Source organism: Ursus arctos, unplaced genomic scaffold, assembly GCF_023065955.2.
Source record: "Ursus arctos isolate Adak ecotype North America unplaced genomic scaffold, UrsArc2.0 scaffold_1, whole genome shotgun sequence".
Classification (NCBI taxonomy): Eukaryota; Metazoa; Chordata; class Mammalia; order Carnivora; family Ursidae; genus Ursus; species Ursus arctos.
Window position 1 is genome coordinate 38,168,413 of NW_026622763.1, and position 12,850 is coordinate 38,181,262.

At 38.9% G+C, this 12,850-nt stretch overlaps 1 protein-coding gene across 8 annotated transcripts in view; it reads left to right on the forward strand.

The window, feature by feature from the left end:
• The window catches only part of GPD2 (glycerol-3-phosphate dehydrogenase 2), a 136,634-nt gene extending 124,599 nt beyond the window's left edge, over positions 1-12,035 (forward strand). For 5 of the 8 annotated variants that reach the window (XM_026492770.4, XM_057317861.1, XM_026492769.4 and 2 more), the window contains 4 exons: positions 5,068-5,180; positions 5,265-5,343; positions 5,538-5,636; positions 8,682-12,035. In XM_026492770.4, coding sequence (XP_026348555.1) covers positions 5,068-5,180; positions 5,265-5,343; positions 5,538-5,636; positions 8,682-8,807 — 417 coding nt within the window. In that variant the 3' untranslated portion in view covers positions 8,808-12,035. The remainder of the gene's footprint in view (positions 1-5,067; positions 5,181-5,264; positions 5,344-5,537; positions 5,637-8,681) is intronic. The other 3 variants (XM_048214013.2, XM_048214012.2, XM_044381564.3) reach the window with 1 other exon arrangement.
• Positions 12,036-12,850: the final 815 nt, after the last annotated feature.

The window sequence follows — 12,850 nt, forward strand, 5'->3', positions numbered from 1 at the left end:
ACCACTAAATGCTTATTGATTTGTGTCATTTGGAATTTTGTATTTATATCCAAATTGAAAAAAAAGAAAGGCAATGGTGCTCAGATGCCCACACGTACAGCCCTGGGCTTGTTGTAATAAACAGAAGATTTTCATGATTTTTAATTAAACCAAACTGCTATAATATGCAGAGACATTTTCATGTATTTATACAAAAAATACTTTCTGTGCTCATTGGTTCCGTTCCTTCCTCCCCAGGCTTTCTTGAACCCATTCCATTGAAGCTTGTTTTTGCCCCTTTGCTATAGCTCTGATCACGTTCGCGGATGGCTTCCATGGTGCCTGACATATACTTGTCAGTTCTTGGTCCTCCTTTTACTCATGCACTTAGTGGCATTGACACAATTGATTTCTCCCTCCTTCTTGAACTACATTCTGGAATCCTCTCTGTCTTAATCTACTTGGGCTGCTATTACAGAATACCACAGACTAGGTGGCTTACACAATAGGCATTCGTTTCCCTCAATTCTGGAGGCTAGAAGTCTGGGATCAGAGTGCCAGCATGGTTGGGTCTAGTAAGAGTGCTCTTCTGGCTTTCGGAGAGCTGCCTTCTTGCTGTGTCATCACAGGGAGGAGAGAGAGGAAGAAAGGATAACCCCATTCTCAAGACTCATCGAAACCTAATTACCTCCCCAAAGCTCCATCTCTAAATACCATCACATTGGGGGTTAGGGCTTCAATATGTGGATTTTGGGGGGAACAGTTCAATCCATAACACCATCTCTTTCAGATCTCCACCTGCCTTCCCCAAACCACCACCACCATCACCACCACCAGCACTCCTACCACTACTACTACTAACCTCTCCGTGTCAAAAATAGCTATTCCACCTTTTGGTTCCTTAGGCCTAAATCTTAGTATCATACTTTACTTGAATCCATCAGCAAACTCTATCATATTTATCTTCAAACAATGGCTTGAATTCAACCCCTTCTTAACACATTCAGTTGCTATCACCCTGTTTCCAGCTACCATCATTTCTTTCATGGTTTATTAGAAAAGCTTCCCTCCCACAAGGCAGTGTTCTTACTTTAACAACTGAAGTGATTCTATTAAAACGTAAGCCAGATCATTGGATATGTCAGTCCAAATGAAGTTCAGAGGGAAGGTCTGAACTAAAGATATAAATGTAAGCCATCCCGCTGGATGAGATCATATAGGGCATTTGTCTAGTTAGATAACAGCAAGTTGTTCAAGCACAGCCCTGGAGCTCTCCAGAGTTTAAAAGTTGGGTAGATAAGGAAGACTCCCTGAGAAAGGCAAAGTGATAACTAGCGAGGTTGGAGAAAGTGTGAAAAGACTGAAGAGAGAATTGTGTCCTAGAAGGAGAGGAAGAAAATATTTCAAGAAGAGGAAAGCAATTTACTGTATCAAATGATGCTGATAGACTAGTAAGAAGAGGACTGATAATGAACAATTACTTTGCTGAAACACCCTCTGTTTTACTCAGTGTAAAGCCCAAGTCATGACAGTGGTTTACAAGGTCTCCATGATCTTGCCACCACCTTTCTGGTCCTTTTGGACTTCCCATCCATTCACTCCCCACAAGCTGAGTTGCTCTTCCTTATTTAAGCCCTGTTGATCCCTCTGCCTGAAATGTTCTTTCCCAGATACACTCATGGCCTCTGCCTTCACATCCTACTGGTCTCTGCTTTAAAGAGGCCTTCCTTAACTGGCTTAAATGAAAGAGCACCACCTGCCCATCGGAATGACATTTTCTATCCCTCTCCCTACTTCATTTTTCTCTTTGGCCTCTATTCCCATTTGATGTACTATGTATTTAGCTGTTTGTTTATTTGTTGTCTGCATCTCATCCTGAAAATAAGCTTTCCAAAGGAGAGGACACTATCTGCTTTGTTTCTGTCACCTCAGTGCCAGCCATGGTAGGCCCTAAATAAATAACTGTCGGTGAGTGAATGAACATAACTGAACATCTGTGTCCTATATGGAGGGTGGAAGGAAGGTTTGGGCATAGGTCCTGTCCTAAAAGCATTCTCATTCTGGTGCAGATTCCCAGAAGTGCTCACGTATCACAGTCACCTGGAAATGTAGGGAAAAGAACAGATTTTGAGGCTTGACTTTAGACTGTCAGATTCAGGTCTTCTGGAGTGAAACCATGGCCCTACATTTTAAATTTTTTCCTGTAGTAGTTTTAATGCAGTGTTTATAGTGCACTGAATAGCAGAAGTCATTGGCTGAAGAGCTCCTTAACCTGACCACAAGTCTGTCAGGGGTAACCTTTACCCCCATTTTATAGTTGAGAACACAGGCTCAGGGAGGAAGTCTAGTCAGAGTTAATACACCTAGTAAATTGTGGAGCTGGGGCCGAACCCAGATACTCTGATATCAGGGCATGCGCTATCCCCCCCGGCCCTGTTGCCTCTGCATTGGCAGGACGGGTTGTAGTTCTTCCGGTGTTGGGTTTTGATTTGACGGACTAAAGCTATATACAGAGACAACCCAAGAATGAAACTTGCTCCTTTGTTAATGCCAATCATTTTTTTTTTTTTTTTTTACCATATAGAAAGATTGGGGATAATGTGTTCCTGTAAAAATTATGGTTGGAAAGATTTGAATATGCAGGAAGATAGCTGGTGCCAGGAATTCAGGCTGTAGGAGGTAGGAAGGAGGAAGAAAATTCTGTAAACTGGCTGTGTTTGGCCCTCCTGAGGAAACTAGATTTAACTTCATTCAGTTCAAGTTTTAGGAGTGGATTCGTGTGCTCAGAAATATTCTCCCATCCCCCTCAACAAAGTAAGAGAAATAAAAGACCTAAAGTTATTACCTAGTGTCTGAGCCATAGGAGTATTAATGAGACCTGTGGATAGTCTAGAGAGAACAAAGGAGAAGGAAAAAAAGAATTAAAGGTTAGAAAGCTGGACTTCTGAGAAAAGGTTAAAAGCATTGGGATTATTTAACCTGCAAAAGTGAAAACAGAACAAGGTGATAAATAACTCTCTGTAGATGAATTGTGGTTGTTTTTACCAGTCAATACTTAATGAGTGACTTGTATACTGAGCATTATACCAAATATTTTAGGGGAATAATAAATAGCTCATAGTTTCAAGGATCTTGAAATCTAATTGAATGGTTACAACCAATATATATCTTGAAATGTAGGTCTATTTTCAAAATTGAGAGAAAGATTTAGAGAACAGCTACTCAAGATCAAATCCATCTGCATTGGAAGAACTGATTAAGGAAGAAGACGTTGTCTAGGGGCACTGGGGATTGATAGAGGAGTTGGTGGGGACATTTAGAGAATGGGACATTGCCAAATTGTGCTCCGCCAAGGTGTAAATCAAAAGATGACTACACGGACAGAAGAATTTGGGAAATTCTGAGTTCAACAAATGAAACTATTTTCTTTAGCATAGATGATTTGGTGCCTTTCGAATGCCTATGTGCATTGTCAGTTTCCAAAAGGGAACTTATTCAGAGACAGACCCACCTCTCACTCTTTGGAAGGGCGGTGGGGAGGGAGAATAATACTAATCAGGATGCATGCTGGGAAACGCTGCCATAGCATTTGGTGAGGCCGATTTTATACCTTCAGATAACGCGTACGTTTTCTTGAGAGACTTTAAAGAGAAGACCACTTATGTCGACTGAGAGAGGCTTACAAAAAGAGATTCTTTCAAGATTGATTCTTATGAGAAGGAAAAAAGGGGCAGCAAGTGAAGAAACGAGACTGTGACTCAGAACAAAGCCAGCTGAGAAACACCACATTTAAAACGGATGGAAGACAGGTGCTCCACAATGAAAGCGGATCCTGGACTAATGGGAACGTAGGAATAGAGTGGTATCAGGAGTCGACTAAAGGTTGGGGAGAAAATGCTAAGGACACCGAAAATAAAATTTAAAAATCAAAAAGAATGCATGTAAGGCCTAACCTAGATCATCGCATAAAGTACTGGCACCATATTCGTGAACGCTGGAGAAAAGGGAGAACAATTCAACTCAGAGTTTAATACCAAATTTCTTTCCTTCTTTTTTGTCAAGGAGAATGGTTTTCCGTGTGAAAAGAGCAAAATAAATATTGGTAAGAGGAAATAGATATTCAAATAGGAGGCTGTTCTAAATGAGTTTATCTGCCAGCCCAGAAAAATGATATCTCTGGGTACTCAGAGAATTTGCAGATGGGATTATTTAACTACCGTTGAGCTTTAAAATATTGTGGCAAATAAGAACAGAACCAGAAGACAGAAGGTGGGCAAATGTAGTACAAAATTCCAAAAAGGGAAAGGAAAGAAAAAGACGGTTTGTAAACTGTAAGCCAGCAGGAGAGTGCCATGAAAAACAAAGACAGTGTTCTCACCCCTAGTTAGCTATCTGCTTAGGCTGGGGACAGTGGAAAGTGTCGAAGTAACCGTTCGGAGAGCATGTTTCTTCTCATGACTCTGTAACTTCCACCCAACTCCCAGCATCCTTGTGACGAAGCTTCAGCGTAGCTAACCCTGTGATGTCTGTGGATGACCGTGCATGCCACATTATAGTAACTGTTCACCACCTTTAATTGCTGTACTTGTCACCAAACCACAAGGATTGGGTTCTCTAGATTTGGTTAGACCATATTGGGTGAGAATACTCTGCAGGAGAAGAAAACGAAATATTAAAACACACAACAGCATGAATGAATCTCAGAATTATTGTGCTGTGTGAAAGCAGTCAGACACAAAACACTACATACTATAATGGACCCTTTTATGTGAAACTTGAGAAAAGGCGAAAGCCCTCTGGAGACAGGAAGCAGATCAGGGATGGCCTGAGGCTAGCAGATCAACTGAAAAAAAGGACCTGAGGAAGCCTGGGAGGGTGATAGAAATGTTCTGTATCTTGATCGTGGTAGAGGATACACCAAACTGTGTCTCTCAAATAGGTGCATTTTACTGAATATAAATGATACTTCAGTAAAACTGGAAGAAATAAATTGTGCTGGTCAGAAAAGTGAGAAAGAAAAATAAAGGAGAAAAAAAATCAATAATTCTTTCCATAAATCTTTGAACTTTGTGTATGCCTGTGTTTTAGGAGGAACTTGAAACAGCCAGGAAGTTTCTGTATTATGAAATGGGCTATAAATCTCGATCAGAACAGTTAACAGATCGCTCTGAAATTAGCCTCCTGCCTTCCGACATCGACAGGTACTTCTAATAAGTTTCCGTATCTCTCTGTTTTGAGTTGACCTCTGTAGGTATATTTTTCCAATGCTCGATGTTGTGTTCCAGGTACAAGAAGAGATTTCATAAGTTTGATGCAGACCAAAAGGGCTTTATTACCATTGTTGATGTTCAGCGTGTATTAGAGGTAATATATTTTTTTTGGTTCAGTATCTTTGCTAGCAGAAAAACATAAAAAACTCGATCAGATCCTTTTTTCTGCATCTAGTGCTTTCTATAAGTAATTTTCTCCTGTGATTTTTGAAAGGTTGGTAGCATTAAGAAAAGGGCATGCATCATTTTTAATTAAGCCTCATTATTTTGTGCTTTCCTTTTATTTAGAGTATCGGCGTCCAAATGGATGAGAATACACTACATGAAATTCTGAATGAAGTAGATTTGAACAAAAATGGACAGGTTGAACTCAATGAGTTTTTGCAGGTGAGCTGTGGTGAGGGGAAACAAGCGTATCTGCTTTTTATCTTTTGGTTGTGAATGACTGTTCGAGAATGGATTCTTAAGTCCACATGGTAGTCGCTTCATTCTGTAAAAAAGAAGGCTTGAAGCCAGCCAAGTTTGCCTCTGTCTGCCCTCAAGGATCAGGCTTTGCACGGTGCATTTCTTTTTTCTTTCTTTCTTTCTCTTTCTTTCTTTCTTTCTTTCTTTCTTTCTTTCCTTCCTTCCTTCCTTCCTTCCTTCCTTCCTTCCTTCCTTTCTTTCTTTCTTTCTTTCTTTCTTTCTTTCTTTCTTTCTTGTAGTTTTCCTAAGACATTCTGTTGGGTTGGGCAATTGAGATTAAATCCAAGTTAATTATGGCTGAAAGGGCTGAATAAGAAGTTGCTTTTTAGAGAACTATGTCATGGACTGCCACTGCCAACCCATTCTTTACGTACTTCAAAGGAGGCACGCCCCATATTTCTAATGTGGAAAGTAATTTTTTTTATGAAGTTAAAAAAAAATCCTAGTTGTATTGATTTGAAAATAGTTACTAGAGACCCTGAAATGTAATTATTATATTCTTATGTTATAAAGAACCTGAAAAGCAAAAGAAAGAAAACCTGTATTTTGGGGTCATGACCCCGTAATTCAAGCATTTCTATTTTTACTGTTCCACTTCCCCAAGGCTCAATTGTTTAATCGTAACCATGAAGAAAGTAAATTCTGTTATTCTAACTTCAAACTAGATGTTACGCATCATTCCTTAAAAGTTCCTTAAAAGAAAGAAATTTAATAAGCCCATACATTATTTGTAGCTGTCCATAGGACTCTGATCATATGAAGAATGCACTGGTCTCCAAGCGGCCAGGTTTTTTTCCACATTGCTTCTTGGGCAGGTATTTCAAATGAATGCCAGGTCTTGCTTGCACCCTGGCAATGATGAATGCTGAACATGAAATAAATTAATGCTGGGGATTTTGGTCAATGTCAGCCCTTTCTTCACTGTGTCAAGTTAAACAAACAATATCAAGGCAAAGGAAATGGTAATTGTCTCTCTGGAGATGAGCTGCAGATAAGAGCATTGTTGAATCTAAATGCAGAAAATTTTCACAGGTTGTGTCCAGCATTACAAAAAAGAATGTTTAGTTCTTTAGCTTACTGTTTAAGTAAGTGAACATTTGACATGGAGTTTAAAATATATGCTGGGGAATTAGAAACCATTTAATACATTTGGGGGGGTCTAGTTTTTTTCTCGACAATATTTTATTGTTTGTCTCAGAATTTTAGAAAACTTTTCTTCTAAGAAATAGTTTATGCTCCATTTCATGCATGTTGTAAATAAACAACAGCATTTAAGGTTGAAAGACCTGGAGTTTTAGAAACAATAAGAATCTAATTTTATGGATCTGCTATGTGGTTTGCGTTTTAAGTAATTTTCTTGAGTGCAATAGAATTAAACACATAGAAAATAATTTAAACCATCTGCAGGTTTCCTTGTGGAGTTTTTAAATAATTATTTCTTGTCCACTTCTAAATGAAAGAGACTATTCATGCTTCTACTAAGTACAAATACACAGTGTAATTTTCAACTTAAAAAATGCTGACCGTATTTCTCATGAAATATATTCACACCCAAATGATGTTGTTGTTTTCTTCTCGTAATATGGTTTCGAGATACTTGTAATATTTAAAGAAAACTGAATTTTTAAAGGTTGGTACCTCATATAATGTTTATGGATGGATCAAGAAAAACTCTAGCTCTATCAGTTTTGTTAGCTCCGATAAACTTAAAAGGTCTTCATGGAACCATAGACAAAACAATAAACAATAAATTGTTCTGTCTTTGGATGTCAGCGTTCTTTATGTTACACCATTTGTCAGATGTAAAGTATGTTTTTTAGGGCTGTTTTTTTGTTTTTGTTTTTGTTTTTGAATAAAATATTGTTCTTTTCTGAACATAAAGAGCCCATGTTTATCCCATTAAATACCTTTTTGAATCTAGATCTGTTTTTTTCAATAATCATGATGGAAGGATCCCTGCAGATGTTGCATGGTTACATGACTTTATTTTTAGGTCTGGGCTCTAATGACCCTCTGCATGTAGGAGTCCATCTCTAATAAGCAATGGCTTATGAAACAGCTTTTAATAAGGTCATGAAATTCTGATCCAGCCCCTTGGCAGATGCCTCTGACGCTTATTCAGAGCCATTTTTAAGAAATGTATCTCTGTAGGCTAGAGAGTATAACCCTAAAAATATTTTGAGAATTTTTCCTGACCCATGGCTAAGTCAGTTCTTTTTCAAATAAATAAAATACAAAAGATTGGGGAAGTGAGATCAAGAAAAGCAAATAGTTAAAACCACATCAACTTGAGAAAGAAAAAAAAAAAAATCCCCATGCTCATAATTGCAAAGTGCCTTCCAGATTAAAGGCCTTTGCCCGCTGACTGCATGTAATTTCAAGACTAATTCTGATTTTATCCATTGGATAAAAATGAATTAACTAAAATCTGGGCTGTGGAGTGCTTTTAATTCTTAAGGTAGATCTCTGGGTCCATTTCAAGGACTTAAATGTAAATTACTTTAAAAAGTCTTTAAGGAATTTGGATTTAAGGGACTTGAAGTTGTCAAGTACAGTAACACTAAAAAAGAGTAGTTAAATATAGGTCATGGTTTGTCTTTGTTCAATCCCTGAGATTCCTTTTTATGATTTTTAAATGAAATTAAAGATCCAATATTTGAGTTGCTCAAAAAAATATGTGCCCTGAGCGCATGAAAGGGGCAAAAAGTGATGCATTCAATTTGCATTTTAAAAGCACGCTGGTTTGCTAGGTAGGCATAGTTTTTGCAGCCATTAAATACCTGCCCCTTTCCTCCTTTTTGAAATGTTCAAAAATCGTGTTCTTCTTATTGGAGCTGTAATGCCTGCTATGGTCTTTGATGGGGCACTGAATCGCCTCTGCCTGCTGCAGAGGTAACCCTTAGAATGCGGCGAAGAAGGGAGGAAGCATGCCTGCCTTCTGACTCTGTTGCCTATTTTCTCTTGAAGCTGATGAGTGCTATTCAGAAAGGAAGGGTGTCCGGAAGCCGGCTCGCAATACTAATGAAAACTGCAGAAGAGAACCTCGACAGAAGAGTCCCCATTCCAGTGGACCGAAGTTGTGGAGGATTGTGAGTCTGGGCAGTAAATCCACAGCCAACAGACATAGGAACAACACATCATCACGTAACAACCAGAAAGGACTTATACCACTCCAAACTAGTGGCTATGGATAGCTGCCTTTGTTAACACTGGGAAACATTCCAAAGCTTTAGGACGTTGATGTATACCCTTTATTTATAGTTGCCATTCAATCTAGCTTCTAAGGAGCGTATTTTATCTTTCTTCTCACTTTCAATGCACACTCATTTAATGTTTTGCATCCATTTTGTAGCCTGTTAGACTGGACATACTCCCTTTTTGTTTGTCTCTTCGTTTATTCTGAATCACTCCTAGGGACAGAGCATTTCGGCCGAAATTGAAAGGAAGCTGGAAATTTCGTGACATGCACAAAGCTCTGGACATTAAGATTGTAGATGGGATTTGTTCCTAACAGCAATTGAGCGGGGAGTGACCTATAGAAATGATAGTGTTTCTGGAGACCGCTCAGATCCTTCTTCCTGGAGATGGTCTGCCTTCCCCATCCAAACAATATTGTGCGGTTTTATAGCCAGGGTATGCCTGGCAAAACCAGAGAGGGAAGACAAAGTTTAGATATGGTTACAAGAGCGAGTCTCAAAGAGAAACTCTGAACGCTTCCAGAATCACAGGTGTAAGATAAGGATAGCATTGACATTTGCTGGGAGTTACACTGATAGTTTCAACTCAGCAATTCAGTTTTTTTCCCCAGTCACTGCTGGTTTTTCTTTGACTATTATAGTTGCCAGGAAGATCCTTGCTTTTCATGTTTTAAAACCAGCATTTAAGTGGCAAGTTGGATGTAATGGGATGAGACTAAATTTCTCAAATCCTTACAGTAGTAATAAAGTTAAGGATTAAAAATCTGTGTGTGTATCCACATAGGATAACACGATTTTCCATCCCCAAATCCTAAACTGTGGAGCGTGTGCTGTTGTCAAACATGGCCTATTTTGCTTAGTTTATTGCATCATTTTGGGGGAGTAATTTCAAACAGAGAGTAAAAGAGGATCGAAGTAACCTTTAGTTAACTTTAATTATAATTATTTGTAAAAAGGCCCAACGCTGCAGTATTCAAGCTCCTTTGGGTTGCTTAAAGCCTTTCTCCTTCGCTACTCCGTGGAAAAGTTCTCAACCACAGAGAAAAAGAAAAGAAATAAAACCTGGCACAACACATACCCACACACAGACCCCTCCCCCACCACACACACAGAGACACAAAACAAAAATAAATCTGCATTGAATTTAACAAGTAATGCATTGAGTTTAATTTGGTATGCTTTTGCAATCCTTCACTAGCATTTTAACTGATCACCTGAGTATTTACCCACTGCGCTTCCTCTTGTGACGTTAACTACCTGCTTTCTTATTTTCTAAGATCAGGTTGTGTATGTAATAGGAGATATAACCCTTTATTTAATGGCGGGCTTTAACTGCACAGACCTGAGATCTTAGTGGGGTTTTTTGTTTTTTTCTGTTTTTTTTGAACTGGTCCATAAAACACTTTCATGCTGTAATTTCTGTTTACGTGAACACTGTAGAATACCTTTCTGCCTCATTCAAGTGGGGTATGAGCCTGGATGTTAACACTGGAGGTTCACTCACTGCCTAAGCCCCCACCCCGCTTCAAAGCATTCATTTGTTTTTAAATGAAGTTTAAACTTGCCACTTCCTAAAGGAAAACCTAAAATGGAGCAAGGGGTGCTCCCAGGTATCACTGTGAACATTTTTCTTTCAACGTGTGAGCATTTTACGCTGCCTTTTAAAAAAAATATTGGAAGCGTGTGGCTTTGTAATTTAGTGTTTTTTTGTTTTTGTTTTTATCAAGATACGAAGTTTCACTCTTTAGAACCCGGTGACCCTTGGTAGGAAAGCTGCAGATAATGTGCCACAGTACATTTGTGCTCTCTCTTTCTCTCTTTCTAGTTAGATCAAGATAACGAGAACTTGCGCCCTCCCTGAACCCTGAACCCATTACAGTAGGGACCGGCTTTGTAGGCTGACTGGCCTGGGCCGAGCTGTATTTGTAAAACAGGCCTGGTTCATGCACGCTTTGCTATGAGTGAAGTTCCTTTAAGGACAAAGAAAAGCGCACTTTGCTTCTTTTGAGCGTCTCTGCTTTTGCTGAAAATCTGCTAATTCTAAAACATACGCTCTTTCACCAATCCCAGAGACTCGTCTTGGAAGGGAGCTGGTTCCAAGTCTTTACTGTGAATAAAGCACCCCCGCATTTTTGTGTGCGTTCTTAATTAAACCTGTACAGCTTCTGTACCTGATTCAGAAAAGGGGAACGGAAATGGAGGGGATTAGCCCCTTCAAAACCTAATCCACGCACAAGAGAAATTTTCTATCCTTTTTGTACAATTGTGATACTAGATGATTCTGTGGGGGTGGGGAGGGGGGGTGCAGAGATTGTCTTTATTATCAGCTGATTTATTTCAAGAGCCTTTAAGGGGATTCGGGTGAAGGAACCCCCAGCTGTGGTGAAGAGCTGGTGGCTCCCTTAAATAGCCCCAAACCACAGTCCTAACAATAGTGACAGTGCTGGATTGTTCCTTAAGCCAAGGTTGTCTGCCTCCTAGCCCTCATGCTGTTGGCCATATTCTTGCTTTCCATCAATTCATACTAAGTATAACTTTAGGATTTCTGCTCTTAAATGCATGCTCCCTATTCTGCTTTAGTTTCTAGCTTTGTTTTGTCTTTTCCCAAATATGTAGCTTAGTCTTTTGTTCAACCACCAAAATCTCATCATGACTTTTACTCAACATACTGTAAGGATGATCATTGATCTTATTTCCTTTTTTATGTATTCGTAAAGATTTCTGGCCTATGAATGTAATAATATTGAAGTCAGTGACACTCTAACTTGCACTGTTTTGCATTATATCAGCCCTTTTCAGGGAATAAAAAAAGCCCTACTGTGTTTTTAAAGACGGTCAAGTACAGGCCGGCGCTGGAGTGGCTATGGGCGCTGCATGCCTTCGGCTGAGGCACTGTCTTGTAGTGTGGTGGGTTATTGTTCTAGATGGGACTGTTAAATACTGTGTTTGAGGCTGGGTTGTCATTTTTATAACTGTCTTGGTGTTTTATCGCCATTATTTATTACTTTTGATATACAGAATGAGCTGCATGCATTTATAGAGCAATAAGAAGATGTATTTAATGTGCCTTGTTTTTAACTGAATAAGAACTGAAAGCACGAATCAATAAAACTGATTAAAATGGTCCAGTTGCTGGCATTTTGATGTTACTTACAGTCAGAGAAATAACTTTGATTACTGTTGAAGTTTAAAAAAGTTTGTAAATATTTCCACAAACTGTTTCTTTTTACTGGCACTTACACACGAATTCTTCTGGCTAGGACTTTTGTAATTTTATCTCAAAAGTGAATCTCTGCATAGACAGATGTAATTTTATGAGACTGCCAGAATTATTTGTATTAATTTGTTGCTGGAGCCTTTAGGGCACGACTTCTGTATTTGTGCAATCCTGTTCTAAAATTGTATTCATCCCGTTACAACTCCGTTGAATTCTCTTTTTTTTTTTCTTCCCTTTTTTTTTTCCTTCTTGGTCAACCAGAGCTTTTCAGCCCAAGCGTTCCCAGGCACACTGATGAATTTTATCATAACTAAAATCAATAGAAATGAATGGGAAAGATTACATAATCCATTTTGATCATCTTACATGTCAAGTTAGTGCAGGGTTGCCAAGTGTTGATAAATGCTCTGACAGAAAAAATGCTATATATTTTCATTGTCGGTAAATCAGTAAAGCTGTTATCAGTTTTAACACAAATTTTATAATGCCCATGTTATTTTATAGGTTTTAATTTACACATGTATATGGAGCATATTCTCCATTTGTGGTTTAGACGTGCTGCCTCCTGGTTTTGCATGCTCAAAGGCGTGTGTGAGTTTCCGAAGGTTCTTTGAAATTGTACAGAATACCCCAAAGCGACGGCTCCCGGACAGACTTGTAACAATGAACTGTTTGTTCAGTGCCCGGAAAAAAATATATTGCAGCTCAAAGCATTGTCCAGT